Source organism: Mucor velutinosus, assembly GCF_035048745.1.
Source record: "Mucor velutinosus strain NIH1002 chromosome Unknown tig00000041, whole genome shotgun sequence".
NCBI lineage: Eukaryota > Fungi > Mucoromycota > Mucoromycetes > Mucorales > Mucoraceae > Mucor > Mucor velutinosus.
In genome coordinates, this window is record NW_027041905.1 from 108,105 (window position 1) to 134,446 (window position 26,342).

The 26,342-nt window shown below is 38.6% G+C and overlaps 11 protein-coding genes and 1 non-coding gene across 12 annotated transcripts; 6 read left to right on the plus strand and 6 right to left on the minus strand.

Moving 5' to 3' along the window:
* Positions 1–455: 455 nt before the first annotated feature.
* On the plus strand, positions 456–1,046 carry ATC70_000180 (uncharacterized protein; the record flags this gene model as incomplete). The annotated part of the gene is made up of 1 exon (XM_064819601.1): positions 456–1,046. The coding sequence occupies one exon, from the start codon at positions 456–458 to the stop codon at positions 1,044–1,046; it is 591 nt and encodes a 196-aa protein (XP_064683521.1).
* A 1,478-nt stretch (positions 1,047–2,524) lies between these two features.
* ATC70_000181 (54S ribosomal protein L31, mitochondrial) lies at positions 2,525–3,019 on the plus strand (the record flags this gene model as incomplete). Its single annotated transcript, XM_064819602.1, has 1 exon — positions 2,525–3,019. One exon carries the CDS (start codon positions 2,525–2,527, stop codon positions 3,017–3,019), a length of 495 nt encoding a protein of 164 aa, XP_064683522.1.
* A 1,985-nt stretch (positions 3,020–5,004) lies between these two features.
* On the minus strand, positions 5,005–5,086 carry ATC70_000182. Its single transcript has one exon. It is a non-coding gene; the product is annotated as a tRNA-Ser (tRNA).
* Positions 5,087–7,042: 1,956 nt separating this feature from the next.
* ATC70_000183 (uncharacterized protein) lies at positions 7,043–7,411 on the minus strand (the record flags this gene model as incomplete). Its single annotated transcript, XM_064819603.1, has 2 exons — positions 7,043–7,310; positions 7,362–7,411. 2 exons carry the CDS (start codon positions 7,409–7,411, stop codon positions 7,043–7,045), a joined length of 318 nt encoding a protein of 105 aa, XP_064683523.1.
* A 239-nt stretch (positions 7,412–7,650) lies between these two features.
* Positions 7,651–8,650, plus strand: RPL32_1 (60S ribosomal protein L32; the record flags this gene model as incomplete). Its single annotated transcript, XM_064819604.1, has 5 exons — positions 7,651–7,705; positions 7,765–7,872; positions 7,930–8,083; positions 8,145–8,270; positions 8,326–8,650. The coding sequence occupies 5 exons, from the start codon at positions 7,651–7,653 to the stop codon at positions 8,648–8,650; spliced, it is 768 nt and encodes a 255-aa protein (XP_064683524.1).
* A 278-nt stretch (positions 8,651–8,928) lies between these two features.
* Positions 8,929–10,604, plus strand: TEP1 (Telomerase protein component 1; the record flags this gene model as incomplete). Its single annotated transcript, XM_064819605.1, has 8 exons — positions 8,929–9,236; positions 9,294–9,335; positions 9,395–9,617; positions 9,678–9,778; positions 9,841–9,955; positions 10,011–10,154; positions 10,216–10,384; positions 10,435–10,604. The coding sequence occupies 8 exons, from the start codon at positions 8,929–8,931 to the stop codon at positions 10,602–10,604; spliced, it is 1,272 nt and encodes a 423-aa protein (XP_064683525.1).
* Positions 10,605–11,170: 566 nt separating this feature from the next.
* Positions 11,171–11,645, plus strand: ATC70_000186 (uncharacterized protein; the record flags this gene model as incomplete). Its single annotated transcript, XM_064819606.1, has 2 exons — positions 11,171–11,260; positions 11,340–11,645. 2 exons carry the CDS (start codon positions 11,171–11,173, stop codon positions 11,643–11,645), a joined length of 396 nt encoding a protein of 131 aa, XP_064683526.1.
* A 510-nt stretch (positions 11,646–12,155) lies between these two features.
* On the minus strand, positions 12,156–13,149 carry ATC70_000187 (uncharacterized protein; the record flags this gene model as incomplete). The annotated part of the gene is made up of 6 exons (XM_064819607.1): positions 12,156–12,386; positions 12,438–12,676; positions 12,729–12,769; positions 12,829–12,873; positions 12,929–13,013; positions 13,074–13,149. The coding sequence occupies 6 exons, from the start codon at positions 13,147–13,149 to the stop codon at positions 12,156–12,158; spliced, it is 717 nt and encodes a 238-aa protein (XP_064683527.1).
* Positions 13,150–13,858: 709 nt separating this feature from the next.
* On the minus strand, positions 13,859–15,682 carry EXO1_1 (Rad2 nuclease; the record flags this gene model as incomplete). Its single annotated transcript, XM_064819608.1, has 2 exons — positions 13,859–15,069; positions 15,124–15,682. 2 exons carry the CDS (start codon positions 15,680–15,682, stop codon positions 13,859–13,861), a joined length of 1,770 nt encoding a protein of 589 aa, XP_064683528.1.
* Positions 15,683–17,092: 1,410 nt separating this feature from the next.
* ATC70_000189 (uncharacterized protein) lies at positions 17,093–18,646 on the minus strand (the record flags this gene model as incomplete). The annotated part of the gene is made up of 1 exon (XM_064819609.1): positions 17,093–18,646. The coding sequence occupies one exon, from the start codon at positions 18,644–18,646 to the stop codon at positions 17,093–17,095; it is 1,554 nt and encodes a 517-aa protein (XP_064683529.1).
* A 1,484-nt stretch (positions 18,647–20,130) lies between these two features.
* Positions 20,131–22,449, minus strand: ATC70_000190 (MFS domain-containing protein; the record flags this gene model as incomplete). The annotated part of the gene is made up of 5 exons (XM_064819610.1): positions 20,131–21,123; positions 21,189–21,860; positions 21,926–22,049; positions 22,113–22,232; positions 22,286–22,449. 5 exons carry the CDS (start codon positions 22,447–22,449, stop codon positions 20,131–20,133), a joined length of 2,073 nt encoding a protein of 690 aa, XP_064683530.1.
* A 2,005-nt stretch (positions 22,450–24,454) lies between these two features.
* PKC1_1 (Serine/threonine kinase) lies at positions 24,455–24,928 on the plus strand (the record flags this gene model as incomplete). The annotated part of the gene is made up of 1 exon (XM_064819611.1): positions 24,455–24,928. The coding sequence occupies one exon, from the start codon at positions 24,455–24,457 to the stop codon at positions 24,926–24,928; it is 474 nt and encodes a 157-aa protein (XP_064683531.1).
* Between the last annotated feature and the right edge of the window lie 1,414 nt (positions 24,929–26,342).

The following is a 26,342-nucleotide window of genomic DNA, read 5'->3' on the forward strand; positions in this document are numbered from 1 at the left end:
TGTTATCAGCCAATACTTTGTCAAATAACAATTGTTATTGATCTTGGGGTTCCAGTTTCGTTCCAAGTGTGTATATTTGACATTTACATAAAAAAATATTAGGATTTAGTACATTCTAATGATATGTGCGTTATCCAAGGCCTTATCATAAAAAATATATGTATTCTTTTGTTATTAACACCTGAAAGAACTTTTTTTTCGCTTTTAGTTTGTACTTATGTTCCTGAAATTTAATCAATTTTCTGATGAGCAGTAATTTGGAATTCGGTTTAAACCAAGCATTAGGCTGTCATTGATGCAAATTATCATACCATTTCCGTTTTGATGCGTAGTAGTTTCTAGATACTCGTTTTGAAACCAAATTGAAAGTGTATAAATACAGCTTGCTTTGCAGTATTTCATCTCTCAGTAATATTTTAAGTAACAAGACTATATATTAACAAGAACAATTAAAAATGTCTCCCCGCCAACAAGAACCAGGAACAAGCTCTCAGTCAAGAGGCACAAACCGCCAATTATCTGTGAATGTATCACCCGATGCGCAGTTGATAAGGGACCATATTCCTCATTTCGCAAGCTTGATTGACAAGAAACATCAGAAGAATCAAGCAGGTACTGGCGAAGACCCTTTTGCAAAATTTGTGGAGAACAGCGGCCGCATATCAGAAAGAGTTTTGGACCAAAAGGAAATGTCTACTAAAGACAAAGCCTATCAAGATATCCAAGACGCCCGCGGATACAACACTTCCAAATCCTATTGCGTAAAGCAAGTAGAATTTCTTCGGTTTTGCGAGATGCGCTATGCGAATCGACCTCTCGCCACACGCCACCAGGCAACTGGCGACAAGCTACTTGCGTTTTTGTATGAAAAGATAAACAAAAAAAGCTTTTTAAAGAAGAAAAAGCACTTAAAACTAAACAAATATGTAAAGGTAATCAACCGTAAAGTTCGAAAGTCTGGTACAAAACATATCAAAGCACTAGGCAATAGTGCTGAAGAAGAAGTTAGTGAAATCAACAAAACTGACGCAATACACAAAAAATAGTTCTAGAGTACTTGCAATGTATACGTTTCAGCAATAGTGGCTCTTTGGAACTACCAGCGATTAATGGGTAGCAACAGTAACGAATCTCCCAGGACCAAAGTTATCACGCAGCTTCTGAAAGTAGTTCGAATGAGAGAAGCAAAAAACAATGTCGATCGTGCTACGTCCTCTATGGCAAATGGCTATACAACCAAGGAAGAAGTAATGACCATTTCGAAGTGCATTTAAAGCAATGAAGAGGACTTTTAGAAGTATAGTTTTCGAAACGTGGTTGCATTTTTGATGTCTCACTATCTGTTGCTTCGAGGAGAATCTGTGAGAAATATCGAGTTTGCAGATCTACGTTTTCAAGAATTGGCAAAGGTGCAATCCGATGGCAGCTACCCAGCTATGTTAATGATTTTTAATCAACAAGGGAAGACAAACAAATTCAACAAGACCCAGACAGGCGCATGTATGCGTAACAAATCAGTCGAGATATGCCCATTTATGGCGATGAGCTTCCATTTCTTTTGGAGGTGGCATTGCGAGAAGGAGTCTTTCCCTGATATGAGCGCAAACGGAAACTGGTTTAAGCTTCGTGTAGTTCATGGCGCTAGGCCCCAGTCAGCAAAAGTAGAAAAGAAGAAGAAAGGAAAAGAGCCAGCCAGAGGTAAACTTCAGCTGATTTTTTTGTAATAGCAAATCGAGTGTTTACTTTTTAATTGCGATTATTTTATTTCGAGTAGATGACGAAGATGATGCCTCAAGCGAAGATGAGCAGGGAACCATAAGCAGCAATCCATATGAATGTTCGATCTCAAAGACAACTCATACCAAGTTCATGAAAGTGGCCTTAGCTGCAGCAGACATCTTTGTAGCAAAAAAAGTCACTCATGTTCCACGGGGTTCTGCTCCAAAAATGGCCAATTTACTTGGGATTCCTTCGCAGCAGATTCAACGAATGGGCCGTTGGAACACTAATACTATGTCAAACTCCTACCTTGATTCTCTTCCTCGCCAATTCATGCGCGTTATGGCCGGCTTTGAAAGCGATGCTAGCTATTACTTGCCTAGGGCTATAGAGGAGCCATGTGACAGATTGAAGCAGTTGGTGTTTCCCTGGGTTGACTATTGGTATGATCGACATTCAAGCGGGACAGTTCAAGAAACTTCTGGTTCAGCCGAAAAGTTTCTGCTTTTGATTAAATGCTTCAAGACGACTTTCTTACAAGACGCAGCTGTGATGATGGACATAATACCTGAACACACTATTCGGAGACACGAAATTTTCAGAAACCCACTCTTTCTAAAATTTCAAAGTTATAAAGCTTTTTTTTTCAAAATGAAAACTGTGTGTCTGATCTTTTTGTTTTGTTTATAGAAAAGCGAAATCTCACGTTGAAGAAAATGAAGTGCCTCATTCATTAATTATTGAAAAATTTACTCCTGAGGTACAAGAGCAGCTTTCCAGCATCAACCGAAGTATAGCAAATACAATGCGAGAATTGAAAGAACGTCAAAAGAAGTCGGATGAAATCCAGCAGCAAATGCAAAAAGTGTTTGACAATATAGTCACCGGAAAGCAGCAACTGCAACTGTCTTTTAGGATGGACCAAGGGAACCAAGCAGTAGCGACAACAGGCGCTGTCGCAAATACCTCTGCCTTGCCAAGGTCAGAAGATGTATCGCAATCAAAACAATTTTCGGAAGAAGCCCAACAAAGCCCACCACCACCAGATTATAACAACACCGCAGTTGCAACTATTTCACTTCCATACAATCAAGAAGGTGTACCGTTATACAAAATGAGTCGACAAGTGACAACTGTGTGTGATCTTTGGGACGAGTGGACAATAGGTCGAGATGAATTCTGGTCTGTTCAAGAATTAGAAGAAAATGGGGCGCTAAATGAAGAAAAGACGACAGAAAACGGTTCAATATCCGTAAAAAAAATCATTGATTCCGTTGAAGATGTGGAATTTGAGGCTTGATAGACTAAAATTCACGGAAAAAAAAAGAATAAAAAAACAGTAAAGTCAACTTGATAAAGGTATGTTTTATTATCAAACTGACAGGTGTAAAGTGAACTGAAGTCTCTCTACTGGCCAGGTAGATGATCCTTCTTATATACTATAACAATAGATAAAAGTTCTATTAATTAGATTGACAAATAAGTCAACTCAGATCAACTAATGTCTAATCATGCTAAAAGTCAACTCCAGCAAGCTAATCATGATTTAGCTTTGCCTGGATGAATAATTAGACTCTCATCCAAAGTACCCTGATCTATCCTTTCTATAAGGATAATTAATATCGATCTAGCAGCATGTATCCGATAGGTACAGTCTTCTTAGTCTATATTAATAGTACATATCTGAGTGTATATCGCTAAGCATACATCTTTAGCATGTATCTGGATATATGGCATGTCTATAGCATATCGTATGCATGTCTCATATATAGTACAAGTCTGTAGTACATAAAGTATCTGTAGCTAGTATCACGGATATAAGCATGTGTCTTATAGCGTGGATCATAAAGTGCACATCTGAAGCAACAAGCTCATATTGCATTAATCTTGGTGCCTATCCAGATATGGTAAACATCCGTAGTCAATGTCGGAATACAAGTATAAGTCTATAGCGCCAACCATGTCCGTGGTGCCATCTAAAGCCTATATCTTATATAGTATGAATCTTATAGTACTAGCGTATCTGAAGTCCATATCTTCTTATAGTATAAATCGATATCGTACATCTAATCCAGTGTACATACAGTTTATATCTAAATCTGGTAACTGGATGAACTGTCGAAATGCAGATCATAGTGGATGTATTCTACAGTTATATTTGCAGTGAAATCAGGTTTGAATAGATTTCACAAAAAAAAATAAAGCAATAGTAAAATACAATAGAAATCAACTGTATTTTATTTGTGTATAAAATGAACTGAAGATCCTGGAATTGAGTAAAAAAAAAGAAGAGTATTTATACATTTGCAACTAGCTTGTAGGATTAATGATGTTAGAGAGCAATAGGTGCTGCTATTGCGATATCTGGCAAATGTTGTTGATGTTTGATTTTAAGTGGTAATCAATGCAAGAGCACTGGCCATAAAGGTCGATTTGAGTAACCTTGATGGGCTTGGGTGAGCTATCGTCATAGCATGATTTAATGTAACCTTGATGGTTTAAAATGTGACGTTTGTTATTGAAGTATGGAACCCTTTATCTGGGATATCGTGCAACTATGGAAGCAGGGCATAGTTGTCATATTTGAATATGCTTGTTATTGATTTGATTTTATTTGGATAAAGATAACATCTCTTATTACGACCATCATGGGTGTAATTGAATACATTGTGATCAGGAGTGATTCATTCACACGATGTGCGATTGAAGCGTGGTGTATCTTTACTCTAGTATGTTTAAATGGTTGTTGATGTTGCACATTTGAGCGCTTTATTAATAGATTCGAATATCATGGATTTGAATGAGTGCTATTTGATGAATTTTGGTTTTCAATCAAGCTGCGTTTGGGTGGCTATTTCATTACAATATTTACTTCTTTTCTTATATCAAACATCTGTTATTTGTAAGATCCCTTGAATTCTTTATATATACCATATAGTGTAATCGATTCATTGTGAACTCTTTTATATACATCTCTGTATTACTTTCTATTTTCTACTTTTACTTCTGTTTATTTGTTTATTCTAGTTGGACAACTATAAACCTGGTGCTCATTTGGTAGTTAGATCTGCTTTGGCTAATTTACTATCTCTTTCATATTTTTTTTATCAAAACTATATCCACTACTACCGACTCGCCTGTAACAATAGTGTAGGTAATTAGAGCAAAAAGAGAGATTCAGTTACAAAAACCAAAGTCGATTTGTAACAACGTATAGAGATAACTACACTCAGCAAAGACTGTATGTCTACATGCACTGCTATTGTAAAATCTGCAAAAATATATCGTCGCCTGCAGGGTTTGAACCTGCGCACGCAAAGCGTATGAGATTTCAAGTCTCACTCCTTAACCACTCGGACAAAGCGACCGCCTGTGAAACAGAAATTTATAATTTTATCAGTCCTACATAAAAATTTCTTCTACAGATTACGTTATATTTGAGACTGTTCTAAGGTAAATATATTCAATCGTTTAAGCATATTTTTCTACCTCACCAAGTGCTTTCTGGCTAATGTTTGCGACTCTGGGAAGAGAATGCATCTACTAGTTGTGCATTGCAGGGCACTTCTCAACATTTAGTTGCAATCGAAATTTAATGAAGTAGAATTGGGTACATCGAGTTTGCAACAATGTTTGAATGATATAAACTTTCAAGATTTTGCGTGCTGTTCAATAATGAAGCTATTCAAAGCATTCCTGTATGACTCAATTTTATCATTACTTGAATCAAGGTCTTTATATTAATTCATTAGCTGTATCGATTCAATTTTTTGATCTGGTTTGGGATGCAACCATTAACTGTGGTGTGAGCGATATTTTCTTGTGTTTTGAGTAAGTGGGTTGTGGTGGATCAAGTAAATGCAACGATCAACATGATAGCTGAGAACAGTATGTCGTGGAAACATACAATGCTGTGTATGATGATTGAATGAATGGATGCTTATACGAGGATGAACAGCTATATATTACTGCAGCAGCTTACTATAGGATAATGAGTGTATCAATGGCTTTAACTGACCAACTTCTTCGTATGTATCAGTGATGCTCCAATTCATTTTACTCCCACCTATATTCATCTGTAAACCTAAATACAAGTCCATTTACCTGATCATGATAGACACATCACACTCTTAGACCTATGTTGACTTGAAACCTCAAGCCAGAAACAGGCCGTATATTAATTAAATTGTACGCTTTATCACATCAGTATCCTCTCATGCAATGATGAGACAACACTCTATGAATATAGAAGCATAATTCTTTCGCTTTTTTTGTTTTACATTCTTTCTCATAAACAATCATCTTTAAATGCAACTTTTCATTCAAACAGCCATTGCCAAGACTATTGTAGTTGACGCCGTGCTTACAGAATACATTGAAAGCCTCAAGCAGAAAATCTAGTATAGAGAGAGGGTATCCCAAAGGGCCAACAACACCTGTATTTGCATAACAAAGCTTTGGAAAATGACCATATCTTGTTGCATCGCCCTATTCGACCGGATTTATTCCTTTATCTGAGGGTAGGTATGGAAGTGGTAGTAGCTACTATCACAAGAACCATGATGCTTTTTTTCTTACCACAAACAGGAACAATCGCAAACCTGAAGCAGAGAATCCAAGACAGGGCTGGTACTTGTGTGGAGAACATGTCACTCATCTATCCTGGGCGAGAGTTGAAGAATAAACACACTCTGGCTCATTCCTGCATCTGCAATGAATACAGAATATATTTCATGAGTATCAAGGGATGTTAAACCCTGTTGATATCTTTATTTGTACGGTGAATGTAGCTTTTAGAAATCTATTTCTTTAATTCAGTCAATCAAAGAGAATTGTATTTACCATCTGCTTGCCCTCTCTCCATTATTAAGCACTATAGAGTGCCTCTCAAATCGATATTTTGAACGAAAAAAGGATGATTAACAGTGGTCTCATATTCAGCCCAAGAATAGGGAATGGCAGGTCATCAATCATGTTGATATCTTTTGATATAGTCTTTACATGTCAAGCTATTCAATGCAAACCGGACTAAACAAGACATCAAAAATCAACAGTTACGCCATGCGTACATCCAAGAATTGTCAGCATACTGTGGTATTTCATGCCCATTCTATGGTCAAGTACATGCCATTTGATTTGCTTAAAAGATGCACAGAATTGATTGACTGACGGCATTCAACATGCTCAGTACCCTCTACACATCCATTCCAATGAACTTTTACATTGACATTCAAATCAAACCGAAAAACAGCAACGATATCATTATCTATTTACAGTTTTATTATCCTTCTATACTACTGATACAGAGAGAGAGAGGGAGACTCTAGAAACCAGGAGGGCTGGTTCTGTTTGTCAATTTAGTGAATTTGGGTACTTTGTGAACAGATTTACGATATCCATTAGCACTGCGGCTGAATACGGTGTATTTATCTCTGGCAAGCATTTCTGATTCTTTGGGAAGTGCAAGTGCTTCATCCAAGGCCTTGCATTTGACACCAGATTCGGCTACAGTAGCAATAACATCATCGACTGCCTTGAGTCTCTTGCGAACATTTGCTTTTCTAGTTGCTGACATGCGAAAAGGATTCTTCCTATAATGGGTATGAGTATTTGATATCATTGAAAGGCATAAAGCAACGTACCAAAGTAAACCACCTTGGGCTACTAATGAGGGTCTAAAGGCACCAAACATTTGTGATTAAGTGGAGGAGAGAAAAGAGGTTGAGACACTTGTGGCCCCCTCCCTCCTCCACACCTTGAACAAGTAGTAACCGGGGGTGAATTGATTGGACATTTTCCACAGAGGCACTCTGCCAGATGTCAAAACTGACTGTAAATCTTTTGAGGTGGCTTAATGCGATCCTTTACATTTGTTTAAGCATTTTTCATTCAAAAAAATATTAATCATACATCTTTTCTACACACAGCAACATGGTTGAAATCGAACAATCTTACCTTCCTCTTGGAAAGCAATTGGCTGCCAACGGTACAGACCATGTCCTACTAAAGTACAATGTACATCAGCTCACACTGCCATGTATCTAGAAAAAAAGACCCGTGATAAAGCTATCCGTTCTCTCCGTAAATTCTTATCCACCGGTAGCAATTTAGATGAAATTGAGCTCATCAAACTCTGGAAGGGCCTCTTTTACTGTATGTTGAAACTGTAGAGCATGTGGACTCAACAAGCGAAATTAACATTGTTTCCAGGCTATTGGATGTCTGACAAACCTTTGATTCAACAAGCTTTGGCGAACGATCTCGGAGCACTTGTTATGGAGATGCCTGCTGCCAATGCCATTCCATTTTTAAAAGCTTTTTGGCAAATTCACTGTCAAGAATGGCACGGGTTAGACAGAATCAGGTATGAAAATGATGAAATTACTGCAAAGAGAGGGAGGGAATGTCTCATGCATTGTAATTAGATTGGACAAGTATTACTTGCTCTTGCGTCGTGTGATCTATTTCTCTTTCCAATTCTTGGCTAGAGAATCTTGGGATCAAGTCTATCTCGAAGCATACACTGACATGTTGATTGAGGGTCCTTTGAGGTGAGTGAAGCAGAATGAGAACAAGGTGATTGCATACTGATCTATTTGACGACAGCCCTACCGACAGAAAAAATCCTGATGCTATTAGATACCATGTGATTGATTTATATTTTGAAGAATTGGAGAAAGTGCTGGATGATGTTCGTGCCAAACTAGAGGAAGCCGATGATCTGGATGTGCCCATGGAGGAAATCAGTAGACCACTGACAGTTTTAGCCAAAGAGGGAAGCCACAAGACATTAAGGAACAAGGCCAAGGAAGCACTCAAAGCACACGAGATGGAGATGGCTGCTATGGCAGAAGATTCTGGAGACGAGGATGAAGAGGCATTAAAGCAAGACGATGAGGATGAGGAAGAAGAGGAGGAGGATGAGGAATAATAATAATAATAATAATAATAAAAAAAAAAGAGATAAATTGTAATTAGACGAAATCCTTTGAAATAAAATCCCATATAGTATTCTTGTACATTTGAACAAGTGTTCCCCCTTTTATCCACGACATGCAAAAAAAAAAAACAACAATGGAGTGCCAAATTGAATAGAGAGCCCTTTTTCTTTTCTTTTTTTTTTTTTTTTAATTTCAAGATCACTTGCTCTTTTTCCTTTACATATCCTTCACAACTAAAAAAAAAAAAAAAAACAAAGCCATGATACACATGGATGCAAATGTGACGCCACCTACTGTTTGGATAGACATGTCGAACGCTATACAGCAAGTAGAGCAAGAAAACTCAATTCCTCGCCAAGATTCCTCGCAACTCACAACTCGCTCAAGTGAGACTGATTTCACGCATACAACAACAACCAACTCATCCATAAAAACCACGCCTATTCGAAAATCCATGTCAGAGCTCTCTTTACACAACAAGAGGGACTCAGATCTGAGGCAGCAATACGAACAACGGCCTGAAAAAGTCCCGGATATAGCTGCCGAAATGGAGAAATGGTATGCCATGACGGATAGGTAACATGGGTCACCAGAGCACATGGCACAAAGAAAGCTGAACAAACGAATGAATAGATATGGGTTTTTGGAAGAACAGCCCTCAAGATCCGAGCTAAAGTGAGCATTTGCCAGTTGCATGGGCTGGGCCTAGTAACATGCTGATCAACATTATATAGAGCCAAGGCGAAAGAAGTGGAAAGGGCAGAGAAATGGGCCAATATGTCTACTGCAGTGACAATAGACCAGGAGAGCGCTCACAAGTTTGTATTCAACTACAAGTTCAAGAAAAGAGTTTACAAAGGCATCCCTGATTGTTGGCGAAGAGAAGCATGGTATTATTTATCTACCGATTGCCTAAAAAATGCAACAAATGATCATCAATTAAGGGCTACATATCAGGTAGTTTATAAATCAAACAATGCAGCAACCTCCAAGGGACTTATGAGAGAACCACCATAGGAACTATTGTTGAAAGAGAATTCGCATGAACGTCAAATAGATTTGGATATTCCTAGAACCCTGAGAGATCACATCATGTTTAGACAGCGGTATGGCTCAGGGTAAAACACACTTAGAACCACCAAACATGGCCTCTCTTTTGCTGATGCTTCATTTCGTATAGACAACGTGCGTTGTTCAATGTACTTCGAGCATTTGCTAGCTATGACGAGGAGGTTGGCTATTGTCAGGGCATGACCAACATTGTAGCAACCATTCTCATGTATTGTGAAGAGGAGGTAAATCATGTTTGCACAACTCATGTTGAAGAAATTACTAATAGCATTGGATTAGAAAGCATTCTTAGTGCTGGTGCACATGTTTTTGCGGGACAAATTGCATAATTTATATATACCTGGCTTCCCCATGCTGATGGAGAGCTTCTACATTCAAGAGCAATTGTTGAAACGATATCTCCCCAAACTATACCAACATTTGGTAAGCGTTTTTTTTACTATTGGCTTGATGGTGTACCGACTGACCTTTGTAAATGATTTAGACAGACCTAGGTCTATCCAGTGATATCTATTCTACAAGATGGTACATTACACTATTTGCCGGTGGTGTGGTGAACTACCACACGCTCATGCGAATCTGGGATGTCTATTTCTTGTGCGGATACGATGTATTTTTCTTTGTAGCAGTGGCGTTACTGAAAACGCATGAAGGTAAGAGCCTCTCAAGACGGGTTATTGCTTGATCTAATCATATGGCACAGCACGCTTATTAGCGTCTGATCTCGATGTGTGCATGGAAATATTAGGGTCCACCATGTCGGTTCCTAATGACGATAGATTCCTTAAGAGCATTGAAAAACTATATGAAAAGAACGAGAACAGTGGGACGATTCAAAAACTACGCCAAGAATATCTATCAAAACACCAATAATCTATATTTTTTTAATACTTATGTTACTCTTTTACGTGCTTATACCAATGCAACCACCTTGATGAATAAATCATGCAAACTTTAATATGACAACTCAACCAACCGGAACATGCTCAAGTTCGACCCGGAGAAACACATCATTCCCAAACTTGAAATTTGGGTTCATGGAACAGTGCAACAAAATGATGGTACAAGGAAGCAGATCAAAAGGACCTCCTCTTAGCATCCATTAGCAAAAGGTAGAGACACATCCATACATATCAAGTCATCCGTTTGCAAATCGATAGATGAGAGGGAAATAGAGGCATTTTGCTTTAGATGACGAATTTTACACTTTTTTATTTTCAATCATTCGCATTCAACCGCCTTGATGAGGCAGAAATATACCATATGGACGAAAAGGCAGAACAGCATGCAGCTACTTGGAATAGCGATTGGAAAGCATACCAGCAGTAGCGAGTGTCTCTATTTTTTTTTTCCCCTTCATCTAAACAATTTGCATCGACGACCTTATTGTAGAATGATCAGCACACATATATTAACATGATTCATGTCTGATAGTCAGTATGGTTACTCCCGCCGTCAAGCACACCATTGTCAAGAAGCGTACCGCTACCTTCAAGCGTCACCAATCTAACCGTTTCATGCGTGTCGGTGTAAGTATGCACCATAAGCATAACGAGATATACCTTGGACATGCATGTGTTAAGCTTTTTTTTTTTTTTTTTTTGATAGGAATCATGGAGAAAGCCCAAGGGTATTGATTGTAACATGCGTAGACGTTTCAAGGGTCAAGCTCCTATGCCCAAGATCGGTTACGGTTCTGCCAAAAAGACCCGTGATCTTTTGCCCAACGGTTTCCGCAAGTTCACTGTCTCCAATGTCCGTGAACTCAACCTCTTGTTGATGCACAACCGTTCTTATGCTGCTGAAATTGCTCACAACGTTTCTTCCAAGAAGCGTGTTGCTCTCTTGGAGCGTGCTGCTCAATTGAATGTCAAGGTTATCAACGCTGGTGCTCGTCTCAGATCTCAAGAATAAATGCATTCACTCACACTCTCTTTTTTTTTTCTGTCGCTATAAACCTACTTCAATCTTTTCACACTCGCTTTCTCTATCATTAAAGATTTTATACAACTATACTATGGATTTGGATCTAGATGGAATAGGCCAAGAGTAATGAGGGATGTGCTATTCTTTATGAAAGGTGATCCCTACAGAGAAGTCTCGACTGAAATCTTTGCAGGCTTTATCTCGACAAGCCAAGTCGATTTCGTGCTTTTTTAAGCACAAGACACTGTTATTAGAAATGTACATAAATGCAGGATTAAGCCAAAAGCTGAACAGAGGATTGCCCTGAGCCTATAATTCACATACAACAACAAGTCAGATCAAAATATCTGCATCATCATCAATGCATTGAACTCACATTTGAAAACAAAATCTTAAAGTCAGATGTCAATGAATTCAGATTTGCAAGATGGATCAGAATCGTATCCAAAGTACGGTCAATGGAGCACTGATTACTATATTAGCCCTTTTCTGAGTAGATTATACATTATTACTTGCCTGACCAGAAGATGTCTGATAGATTGTTGCATCATCTGTATTGGATACTCGTAAATCGAATGCCTTATTGTGCTTTAGACTCTCTGGAAGATCGTGTATCACCATTTGAGTTATTTTGATAGAGATGCTCTTGTTCTCATAGTACAATTGCTTATTCCTCCTCATGAAATCATAGTAATACACATAGCGGATTTGGCTAGGAATGGTGATGCCCTAGCATGGAGGTGAGTCATTGTCTGTTTGCATATTGCAAAGTGTATATACCCTCTGGTTCTTGGTCCTGTACTTGCCATACAGGTCAATGGCTTCTTGCGCAGTGTCGGCTTGACCCATATCTAGCAGCAAAGCTGCAATGACAGTGCCTGTCCTACCTTTACCTGCTTTACAATGTATAACCACTACATTCTCTTTATCTCTGTCTAGCCATGCCGATGCATCCATGCAAAAACCAGCAAGTGTATCAAATGAAGGTGCCTGATGATCCAGAAACGGAAAGTTGGCAGCTATAATCACAACATCAGTACTTGAGTAATCGCACCCATGTTCAGATATTACCATTCTCGAAACGGGACAAATCATATTGCTTTTCTTTACGGCTTAGAGAGGTACGGTTACATATACATGATGATGACATGCTACAAACAATACCACTTACAGGTTGTATACTTTGTAATGGCCTGCATGTTTACTATCGAGGAATCTATTATACAGATGGTATCAGATAGGAGAGCACCGTTTCATCGTTGTCTGATTACTTTTTCACTTGGTTGAGCGGGTTCCTGTAAAGGCCCTCAAATCCTTCTGAAGGATAGGACATGGCAATGATTCGACTTGTGATGTCTATGTATTATATGCAGTCAATCACGGTTATCATGTATACAAAAGCTTAGCACGCGTTACAGGTCAAGTCAAGATTCACATCCTTTTCGATATATCGGTTTCGATTCTCTGACACTAACGATCTGATCACATTCATTTTAATATAAAGAAAGAAAGAGGGAAAATTGCGTAGCGAGATTTGAAAATAACACCTGTTTCATTTGTCCCAGCCCATAGCATGATTGTCTTCAGCAATAGCACATGTTAGTTGTTCGATTCATCATTGTGGATTGCACTGCTCAATTCCATCGCGTCAATGGTATTTGAGCATGTATATGGCTGCTATGGATGACTCGTTGTACCAAGAGGCTCGACCTGAATGATCCATTGAAACTTGAAAGGCGTAGTATATATATATATATATCATTTGGATGAGGTAGCACCAGGAATTCATTTCAAAAAAAAAAATCAGATCATATTTTTGCCATAGAGTACAAGGGCTTAAAAAAAGTAATTTCCATAGCAAATACAAAATATCTCGATAGGGAGGTCATGGAAATGGCTACTACACTATTATTTGACAAATCCGCGAATAAAACCTTAATTTATTGCGATGGTAATTAACACATTTGGACAGTGATGTTGTCATGGCAACTCGAGTTGTTCCATTTTATTCTACAGGACACGCAAATAAGGAATGTGGTACGAATTACGACCCAAATTCAGGGAAGAGATGGTTATATATATGTAAAAAGAAGCTTATTGAATCATGTTTAATTTTCTTGACCAGAAGAAGAAGAGAGAGTGTGTGTGTACAATTACAAAAGGGGGGGGGGTATGCGTTGCTATATAGTTTTCTTAAAGTATTATTTTGTTACAGTTGAGGTGGTGGATGCTGCATCTTTATCGGCCACTTTCCACATCCACCAAGGGCCTCCATATTCTTCATCTCCCCATCTGCCACAAAGACCCATGGGCCAAGCGAAACGACCAGAATACTCCCATGTTTCACCCGAATCAATGTAGTTCTTTTCCCAAGTGACCTGACCCTCTTCGGTATCGTCAACGAGACCAGTGATGGAGAATGTACCTAGATTGTCAACGCCAGTGCCTTCGAATCGAGTCAACGGACATGCTTTCAGATGCTTATAGGGGAATTGGTTTGAAGCAGAAGAGGAGGAGGCGGAAGAAGCATTTTGAATGGTTTCTACGAGATTGTTGTTGTTGGTTTTTCTTCTCTTTCTTGGCTCTGTCATATTGGCATCTTGAGGGGTCTCGTCATCCAGCCAACGAGATAACCACGATGATTGACTGATAGGCTCTCCAGAGGCATCTTCAAGTGGTACAATTTTGATTGTAATTCGCATAGGCCCGTCGAACCAGTCTTCCATGGCTGAAGCATTTTCTAGTGCTGTATTAGTGGGTGTTGTTGTATTATTAGTGGTAACAGTAGTAGTGGTAGTAGTGGTAGTTGCGGTGGCAGTTGTCATGGGTCTATTGTTTTCTTCAGCAGCAACAGCATCGTCAGGATCTTGGAATGTATAGTAACCGATCCATTCGCCTTCAATGAGATGTGCCTCACTGACGAATTGACTAGCAGAGGCAAAACCAGATTCAGCATAAATGTTGTTTAAACGGGAGGTGGTCGATGGGCTGAAGGGCACATGGTGTTGCTTTTCTTCCCAGCCTTGTCTTGATTCTTGCAGACTAGCGAAAAACAAGTTTCGTTCATAGCGTCTCAGGAACTCGATGTCGAATAGTTCAGATGTCAGCGTATAGAGTGGAATAGGGATGCAGCCAGGAATGGCTTGATAGATGTTGGGATGATTGGCAAAGATGGTGGTGAAGAATAAATGGAAGGCAGAAGCGAGTGGATCTTGGGCAGGATAAAATGATGTATTGGATATGGTTTGTTGATGTTGTTGGTGATCCATCGGGGAGGACCAAGAATGGAAATATCGTAATGGCGTATGTTGTGTTATAAGAGCATCTGCTTCGAAATTGTATGCGAATTGGGAGAGTTCGTTTGAGACGATGGCCGAATTTTCCGAAGTGAAGAATCGAGTTATTGAGAAATCTAAGAGCAGGTTAGCTGTGCGATACATACATGATGTGGCTAGCGACGACTTACCATAATTCACGAGTATCGACAAGATGGGCAATACCACAGGATAGATTTCTCGATCACGATAAGAGCCTAGTTGAAAGGCAATACCAGCAGCATAGTGAACATGGAAGTTCATCAAGTGAGGAATGTTATACTGATCATGTTCGGTAATGACATCCCAAATGACTTCCCAATCAATTGCGTCGAGCAGTTCAATTCTATTGGAATTGATGGCAAATTTCTTGCATTGATTGAGTGCTCTGCAGCGTCTTTCCAAGACATGTTGCCAGTTCATTTGCTGATTCAGTCGTCTTCGATAGATGGCACCAGTGTCGAATCGATGATGGAATGCACGGGGCCATAGTGTTTGTTGTCTCCAAGGATCTTTATGTACAAGGTGATATAAGTATTTACAGCATTGGGATAATTCGAGTAGTGCAATGGGGAAGAGTGAGTTGGAATCGATGGCAACTGAGGATACAATCTCGAGCAAGATCTCTTTGGGTAAAGAGAGCAATCTCGATTGAGTTGAAGTAGTTGGTCTTGACTGCCAATGAAGATGACTTGTCATTTGGTTGTGCATGTATTATGTTGTTGGTTGTGATGGCTGTGGGATCAAGACAAGGTAAAGTAAAGGTTCATAAACCCTCTGAATTGTGTGTGTATGTATGTTATTATGTGATTGACTTTATTGCAGACAAAAGGGAAAAAGCGAAAAAGGGGTTTTATGGAAATTGGAGCGAAAAAAAAAAAAAAAAAAAAAAAAATTACAAGAAAAAAAAAAAAATAGAGTGAGGGTCTAGATTTTATATAAAAGGTAAGCTTGAGATTCACATTTAATACTATAATCAACTTGAAGCTCCTCCTCTTCTGCTCTCCCTTGCTTTGAAGGGCTCTTTTTTAGAGCCTTGCTGCCCGCTCTCTTGCTGCAAGTGTAGCCAATATCAAGCAAGACAGAGAGAGGTGTTCCCTCACATTTTTTTTCCCAAATACAGTTGAATTAGCCCCTACCCAAAATGTTAAATTTTGTACAACTCCTGATTGACTGGTGTGATTGGAATAAGACCCATCTAAGACCAAAAAGTAAATCATCAATGCTAAAACGCTGGCTGTTCGTCCCAATCATAGCGAATTGTAACCTATGGTGCTTCGGAAGAGTTCAATTACGGCAAGTGGGGTCATTCAAAATTTATCAATCATATACATCAACAGCCTCAAATTCCATAGTCTTGTACTGCTTGAGTGTGTATAAATATACATTCAGGCACTGTTTTGGTGTGTCTATCTCTATACTGAAGCACCTATGAGAAAGTGAGGAGGGGTTTTGAAGCCAAAATATGTTGTTAGACATTCACCGTTTATTACGTTAGAAGCAAGGTGTCGGTTTCATGTCAATTTGGAATTCATTCAGCAAGTCAAGACTAAATGATTAGATTCGTTTGGTGCATTAGCACATAAAAATAAACTCCCTAGCTGTAGAAAATACTTGATTTCCATTCTATTGTAGAATAGTGGACCATTTCTCACTCGAGTGGCACTAAACAATGACTGAAAAAAAAAAAAAACAGAAATTGAAACTATAATAGTGCCAATTTTGCTTTTTTTTTCTGTGTGTATATATATATATGTATACACTATAAAGCAAACAGACGCAAGGAGCACCCTCTAAACAACAGACGCCATCCCGTGCTGTCTATTCGTGTCCTCTTGAGATGCTCAAGAAAAAAAAAAAAGAGTAGAGCTACTTGTGCCAAAACATTACCATGGTTTCTGTCATCAGCTGGGAATATCGTTTAGCCTTGACACCACTCTCTATGTTTGATCTGATATGATTAGCATGATACACACCAAAAATTTAATGTATCGCTTATAAATGGTGCGCATTCCTTTGTGACATTATCGATATAAACTAAATAGAAATACCATTTTATATATTGGAAATTTGGTGGTACATGGTCTAAGTGGATACACATCAAAGTAGCACTAAAAAAATTTATTGTATTTTCTGCTTTTTAGACAATGCCTGATCTTGTCCTTGCTGTTGTTGTTGTTGTTGTTGCTCATCTGCCCAAGCGCCTAGCGATCGTTCCAGGGAGGCATACATGGCATTGGATTGTCTGGAAACCCAATCATACGTTGTTGCTACCACAGCCAGGCTATCTTGGTATAAGGCCTGCCAATCGCATAATTGAGTGGCCCTCTCATACGACGATTGAATAAACGCAGCAAGAACAGGTGCCTGCTTGAGTAACCAGTACTGAATGAAACTATAGACGCTTGTAGCATAGGCTGCACTCGTATCGACTAATTTAGTGCCCAAAGTCCAGAGCTGAGCACTCAAATACTGTGTCATGTAGTGGGTCATGGTGGCGATTAGCGCATACATTTCTCGATAGACCGGCAACGTGAGATTAGTGTATATCCAGAGTAATGGGACGTTCAAATAAGGATAAATCACCAGCCATGCAGGATAAAGATGTGTGTTGTGCCATTCTACTAAATTAGTCGCTGCTGCTTTGTAAGCGATCGTTAAACGGGGCACGATGTGTTTCATAAACAAAGCGTAAGTGGGCATGATCAGTTCCTTATAGGCATGGTAGCTGCCACTGAGCATGTCGTTTGCTATAGCAACACTGTCCATACACGCCCACACCACATGGGGCGCCACAAGACGGTAGAGGCGCTCAACTTTCTCTTGGATGGTGCGTTGTTGCAATAAAAGAATGAGGCTATCAATCGACCGTACGAGGAATGTCAATAAGCGTCCAATAGTAGGTGCTAATACATGGTCGCTGATCCAGACACCACTCTTCTCAACACCCTTCCACACTATGACTGATCCATGTCCTACCCATTGAGCCACTCGTGTCGATGTAATGTAGTTGTAAACGTATGGAATTGCCACTGTACAGGTCCAATGCACATCATTGCCAATTGAAATCACCATAGCGCGAAGTCCACTGTACGTAATTTTACATAAGCGTGTGGTACGAGTGACCAACCAAGCAGTAGGTACCCAACATGTCTTGTAGGCGACATGGCTTAAATCCATTGCTAATTGGTGCCAATCATGACGATCCACAAAGCGTCTCCAAGCATTAACAAATTCCATGGTGACCGTCTGAATAGCGCACCCTACTCGATACGTGCCCACGAAAAACACCTCTAATCCATGCACCGTGTTGGGGATGATATGCTGTTGCGTGTAGGTGGCATAGCGTTGACAGGCAGGTTTGCCGTGGTCTGTCCACCAATGTTCTGTGGCATTGTAAGCGCGAGGGACTGATACAGTAACGAAATCAAATAGCCAATCATCCAAATGAGGGATTGTTCTTTCACAGCTCCATAAGAACCAATAGATGCTGTAGCGGATGGTATCAAACAGGGCTCTACCAACAATGTAGAATGCTGCAAATGGTGTTACGAGGATATAATGAGCTAATGACAGTTTCTCTGCTGGTGGTGATGTGCTGTTTTGTGTGATGGTATCTTTTGGCGTAGGTTCTGCCTCTGCTGTTGTCGTTGTTGCTGAGTCGTCTGTTTTCATTGATTTTAATTTTTCTTGTCGCCATGACGGATAACCTCCAAGTAGCCATGCCAGTAACGCAATGATGGATACACAGATCAGACCTTTTATCGAGAATATAAAACTAAGTGAGCGAATAGACAGCATAGTTGCAAAAAAAGAAAATGAAAAATCATAGTACACAGTGCCAATGTATGAGACGAAAATGACGAAAAAAAAAAAAAAAAAAAAAAAAAACAAGAAAGCCTTGGCTGTTGTTTAACGTCATGGCATTTGTGCTGAAAACAGTAAGAGCTGCTTTCAAATTTGTAATGATGGCATTTTGCATTGTTGTGTCATAAACGTCTGGTCAAAATCATGGGCTTCTACTAACAAGTGTATTTCATCCTTACCAGTCCTGCGTGCTGATTGGCAAGACGACTTGTTATTCCCTTTACACAATCAGCCACAGAGAAACAAAAAGTGCTCATATGCATCATGGCTGTATATGTAGATGAGGAGATCTTGAGGGCCGTCTTTTTGACAGTTGTGCGATGCATATCAATTTTCCTCGTTTACCAAGTTGCCGATTGCTTGGTTCTTTACAGATTCAAGATGGTCTACATACCAGATATGCTTGAACAGTCGACCAAAGGCCTGGGAATTAGCTGCAATCCATGAAGCGAAGCGTTGCAGATTGAGCCCAGATTTCTCGCGTTAGAAGCCGTTTCAAGCTGCCAAAATAGCCCCAAATAATTGCTCTCATCTAGCATTTACTTGCTGATATCTTTGCTCAACTTTTTTTTTAGGACCCAAAAAAACATGGCCAAAAATCGACCAAAAAGCATGAGATACCCCTCATGGTTTTCATTGAAAATCAAACGATCGCGTTTTTTGACCTTGATAATGAAGACTTTTACTATGGTATATCATGAATCAAAATGTTTCTCTCGATCCAAAGCAACCTCTGAAACCACTTTTGCGAGGCCTTTATATGCAAAATCTTGACATTTTGGCCAAAAACCGCTTTTCATATTTTCTTGAATTGCTCGATAAATTCAGTCAAAACATTTATTTTACTCGGCACCATTGGAAACGCCTTGAAACGTACTCCAAGAATGTATTAGGAAGTACGGGCTGATTATCACATTTCATATAGTCGAAAAAACTATAATGCGTTGTTATAGCAAAGGACACTGTTGATTGGCTAGTTATTAGCTGTTCAACTTGATATTTTGAAGCGTATGGAAAGTAGGTGGTAAATTACATAACATTATCGTTAACCATACTATTTTCCTTGCATTCTATATTTAATAACGTTAGTCTGGACATTGATGATTCATGGGCTGCGAAACATGTCTGCAGTAAGATTTTGCTGAAAATGGACAATCTAAGCAAATAATAATAATAATAATAATAATAATAATAATAATAATAAAAACATAAAAAAAAACTATGGATACTCATTTATTTAATTTCAAGAAGCATAAGTAATCTTTGGCTATACTAAGCTATTGTAGCTAGATTCAACGAGGATGATGCTTTTTGCGACTATTGCCTTGAATGTTGGATGAACTATGCTCGGTCTGATCGGTCTGATCGGTCTGATCAAAGGTTCTTTTCCTCGATTGCTCGCCTTTGAGGCTTGGCAGCACATGGTCATTTGATACTTGTTGAGGTGTGCTAGCAGCCGTCGTAATAGTAGCTGCTACTGCTGCTGCTGTTGCTTTAGATATATTGGTTTTTGAGAGCTTGTTGAGAGTATTAGAAGGCGCAGACAATGGCATCATATTCATAGGCTGTGCCGGATCACTAGCTTGAGTTCTCTGACGATATGGCATTGTAGTCAGTGTTTTGTATATAGCTGTATTGCTCTTTTGATAGCTGTTGTGAGCTTTGAGTGATAAAATGTATCTTTTAGGACTATTGCCTTGCATCGTGGAAGCACTGTGCTCTGTCTGATCAAACGATCTTTTCTTGGATTTCTCGTTATTAAACTTTGACGCCATATTTTTTGGGATACGAAGAGGAGAGATGGAATCGTCATGAGTTGCAACAACCGTGTTTGATTGAGTTAGTACAACAGCGTCTGGTTCGGTTGTTGTTGTTGAAGTTGTGCTTGCTTCAGTCAAAGGCATCAAAGGCTGTTCAGCTGAAGGAGGTGATGAAACTGAAGGACATGCAGCAATTGGCTCACTAGAAACTTGTCGAGATGGTGCTGGTAACGTGCCGAATCTCTTATTTGGGGCTTCAAGTCTTTCGCCTTGTGTTGACTCTCTAGGTGTTGCCACTGTAGGTCTAGGCAAGTGGGGTGAGACTTGTGCAGAGGTTGATGCAGAGAAATCTCCAGTTGCTGTGGCCCCTGACACTGATACTGTGGTAACATTACTCATTTTAGAAAACATTCGTTTTGGTTCCGTTCTAGATGCTAATGTAGATGATTTGGGTGACTTTTGTGATTTGGGTGACTTTTGTGATTTGGGTGCTGCCGCTAAGAATGGCCTTCCTAAAAGTGAACGCTACAAAAGATGTACGCCGTTAGTTTGCTGGGCATTTTTAAGCAGCTTGTTGGCGCAACACCTACCATGATATTCTCTTTTGCTGATTTAACATAAGCCTGAAGCTTTTCTGTAATGCGCTCTTTTAAATTTAAGGGCTTGCTCTTGGGGGCGATCTCGTTGACAATGAACTTAATGGAGTCTTGTACGGTTGGGGTTCTGCCCAGCAACTTGACATCTTCCTCCGAACAATCGGATGGAAGTGGATTCAAGCGCACGTAGTTCTTTTTATCCATATCGTAGACCCATTGACACATGAAACCAAGATCTGCAATGTGAAATTTTTTAAGATAGTCCAGAAGGAACTTTTCCTCGAATCGCTTCTGCAAGACGCGTAATACTTGATCAGTGCTGTTGTTGTTGCCTTCATACACTCTCAGTAATGCTCTGAAGACAGTACTTTCAACGTCAACTAGGTAATTACAGCCGGCTAAAGATAACATACAGATGTGTCGAAAAGTGTCAGCACCGTATGTTCGAAACTTGTTTCTCTTGTCATTGGATACTCTATCCATGCAGAATTCGATATATTCTTCAGAGATAGAACTCTTGTGAATAAACTTTGGACAACCAAAAGCCAAGAGTTCAGGATCCTCAGAGACGACAGCATCCACCTTGCCTGTCTTTACCAAGTATGTCAGTTGAGCAGCAATTTCGCATGGCGCTACAATGCATTTAATCTTCTTTTCTATCAATTCCTGCAGAGTAAAGTCAGTAAAAGGTATAAACCATCAAAAAAAAAAAAAAAAAAAGGAATACTTACTGCAATGGTGGCAATGGCCATGTCATCTGAGATGTCTAATGATTCCACAATGCTAGACTCAATTTCAAAAAGCTCTTCTTGTTCCTGCAGATTCGAGTGTCTGTTCATTGCAGCATGACGGGCTCTACATCAAAATGCATGATCAATGACAATGATATGGTTATTTGATTGCACTACCAAAACTTACTTGCGATATTCATAATTCATGCTTTGCTTGAAAGGGAGAGTGAGACCGCCAAAGACCACAATAGGTGTTGCACCATTTTCTTCAAGCAACTGAATAAATTTCAGCAAATAGTCGTTATATCTGCAGGAAAATCTTGTTAATATAAGATCAACGGAATAGATATTAATACTTACGCATTGACGGGATGATTCCACGCAAGCGCCAACGTAGCATGGGAAGCTCCCTCAAGAAGAAAGTCATCACCATCGATGGCAACAGTTTTACCTTTGTATTCTGAGAATTTGATGGTTCTTTGGTTACGGTCAATCGATTGCAAAAGCACGCCAGTATTTCCCATAGTAAGAAAGTGTTTCATTGTAAGCTTATATTCTTTTTTGTTCTGTATTTATGAATTTAATGAGTGATAAATGAGAAAACAAGTGTGTAGCTTGGATATGAAACAGTAAAGAAGACAGTGAAAAAGCTTAAAGCAAAATAGACAATTGTATATCAATGCATGTATTTTTCGCGTTTTGTAGTGACGTCTGCATCCCATACTGTGCAATAGCTCAGTGCTCAGATCAGCCATTACGCCAAGCACACACACATGTATTGACTCTATATACTTGATACTTGAAACGCCACTCCTTTAAATTAGATTATCGGCAAGCCACCGCGTCCGACCTCTCCAATATATTGCCTTTTGGGGGGGAGGGGGAGGGGGGGGAATACATACAAAGCAAGAACGTCTTGAACATGAATTTGATCTGTTGATTGACCTTGATTAACCTTGATTAACCTTGATGCTAGGACTCATACATTGCATTTCTTGGGTTGACACTAGCACAAATAGTTAAACCGCAACTGCATTCATTCGTTCCTGATTTGCAGCTCACATTCTTATTACATGAGACATTATGCAATATATGAATGCAATATATGAATGCAATAAAGATGTAGAGGATACCTAAATGCATTCTATAATCAAGAAAATGCAACCTTTATTTTAAAACTAGAACAGCTTATTTTTTGACACCAAATGCGCTCTTGGTATCGTACCTGCAGTGTATATTTACGTCAATAAAGGGTTGCTACTAGTAGATGTTGCGCTAATCTCTGTGCATTGCCTGTTGATGCTCAAAAATATGCAAAACACGGCAAAATTTGGATGCATTTGAGCAGTGGTTTCTGGTGGTAGAAGCCGTTTCAAGCTGCCAAAATAGCCCCAAATAATTGCTCTCATCTAGCATTTACTTGCTGATATCTTTGCTCAACTTTTTTTTAGGACCCAAAAAAACATGGCCAAAAATCGACCAAAAAGCATGAGATACCCCTCATGGTTTTCATTGAAAATCAAACGATCGCGTTTTTTGACCTTGATAATGAAGACTTTTACTATGGTATATTATGAATCAAAATGTTTCTCTCGATCCAAAGCAACCTCTGAAACCACTTTTGCGAAGCCTTTATATGCAAAATCTTGACATTTTGGCCAAAAACCGCTTTTCATATTTTCTTGAATTGCTCGATAAATTCAGTCAAAACATTTATTTTACTCGGCATCATTGGAAACGCCTTGAAACGTACTCCAAGAATGTATTAGGAAGTACGGGCTGATTATCACATTTCATATAGTCGAAAAAACTATAATGCGTTGTTATAGCTCTGTGTCTTTTCATATATTTCCGTGTTATACTGTTGTTATAGCTAAAAAAAATATGGCAGACGGCGTCAACCTCAAGACCTTTTCTCTTCCAAGGAAGTATTTGCCTGGAACCGATTTAATGAGCAAGCTCTTGTTAGCTGATCAAGATGTTATTAATATTGTTGTCTCAGCAGTTATTGGTATGATCTTAAATATGCCTGTTAGTATGCTACTAATTCTTTTCGTTTGTGTAGGACCAAAGGCAAAAGATCAACTGAGTGGATTGATTTCACTCGCTCTGATGTCGCGTACGAGTCAATCAACTGCTCTAATGACCTACCTCGTATTCTAATCGAGATTCAAAACAAGGCAGATATGAATTTTTATCAACAACTAATCGACTACTCGCGTTCGGTTTCTAAGACAACATAAAGCGTCTAAGCTCCCTATTGTTGTGGCAATTGTGATTAATTCGACAACCAGATATCTACTTGAAACTGAAATACCTGGTTCTCGTATCCCTTTCGCAAAGCAGCTGTCGAGTATTGGCTGGGCCAGCTCATGTCTATTTTTCAATGCAGAGACTATTGCGCCCTATCTCAACGAAACCCCGTTAAACCCATTACTTGCACTTGTTCACTGTCTTATTGAACAAGAGACATCACTTATCAACTTTACACAATGCAATGATCCAACATTAATTTGTCTGTATACCAAAATGAAAAATATACTTGGTAGCCATATCCATGACAACAAAAACTCTATCCATGCATTAAAAAGTGTATGTGCCCAATCAAAATCAGAATGCTATAAGGCAAAGGCAGCCCTTGAAAATCAAGATCAACCTGTTGGCGTGCGTATTGAAACAGCCGTAAACATTTTGAGTAATGTCATTGCGTATGTCGATGGAATAGCACAAAAGCGACGCTTAGAGGATCCATTATCCGATTTCGAATTTGCTGAGCAACAAGTGGACAAAAACGGACACATACCATGGAAAGCTCAATTCCAACAGTGGAAAATACTGGGCCGCTTTGAGCAGTATAAGTCGTACAAAAGTGCTCAAAGTGCTTATCACCGCGCTATGAAAAAGCAAAAGCAAAAGCAAAAGCAAACTGAACAACAACAGAGAACACCTGTAGTAGCGTCCTCATCACCATCACCTTCCGGAGCAAGACAGTCATCATTTTAAATTGAATTTCTGATATTAGTTATTGATATGTTCCCCTTGTCATAGTTAAAAAATTAGGAAAAAAAAGTATTCTAGGCATTAAGAACCAACGAAGGATCGCTTGATAGTTGAGCGTATAAATTGCGCAGAGAAGACGTAAAGAAGCAGAGAGGCGTTGTTGTAGCATTAAAAGGAAATCACTTAAACGATTTGACGCCGTCTGTCATCAATTTTTTTTAGCTATAACAACAGCTATAACAACGCATTATAATTTTTGAAATATCAAGTTGAACAGCTAATAACTAGCCAATCAACAGTGTCCTTTGCTATAACCAAATGTTATAACAATTTCGTACTCTTACTTGCTATAACATTATGTTATAGTACTCTTATTTGCTATAACCAAATGTTATAGTACTCTTATTTGCTATAACCAAATGTTATAGTACTTCTATTTGCTATAACCAAATGTTATAGTACTTCTATTTGCTATAACATTATGTTATAGTACTTCTATTTGCTATAACATTATGTTATAGTACTCTTATTTGCTATAACCAAATGTTATAGTACTTCTATTTGCTATAACATTATGTTATAGTACTTCTATTTGCTATAACATTATGTTATAGTACTTCTATTTGCTATAACATTATGTTATAGTACTCTTATTTGCTATAACCAAATGTTATAGTACTCTTATTTGCTATAACCAAATGTTATAGTACTCTTATTTGCTATAACATTATGTTATAGTACTTCTATTTGCTATAACATTATGTTATAGTACTCTTATTTGCTATAACATTATGTTATAGTACTTCTATTTGCTATAACCAAATGTTATAGTACTCTTATTTGCTATAACCAAATGTTATAGTACTTCTATTTGCTATAACCAAATGTTATAGTACTTCTATTTGCTATAACATTATGTTATAGTACTTCTATTTGCTATAACATTATGTTATAGTACTTCTATTTGCTATAACATTATGTTATAGTACTCTTATTTGCTATAACCAAATGTTATAGTACTTCTATTTGCTATAACCAAATGTTATAGTACTCTTATTTGCTATAACCAAATGTTATAGTACTTCTATTTGCTATAACCAAATGTTATAGTACTTCTATTTGCTATAACCAAATGTTATAGTACTTCTATTTGCTATAACATTATGTTATAGTACTCTTATTTGCTATAACCAAATGTTATAGTACTTCTATTTGCTATAACATTATGTTATAGTACTTCTATTTGCTATAACATTATGTTATAGTACTTCTATTTGCTATAACATTATGTTATAGTACTTCTATTTGCTATAACCAAATGTTATAGTACTCTTATTTGCTATAACCAAATGTTATAGTACTTCTATTTGCTATAACATTATGTTATAGTACTTCTATTTGCTATAACCAAATGTTA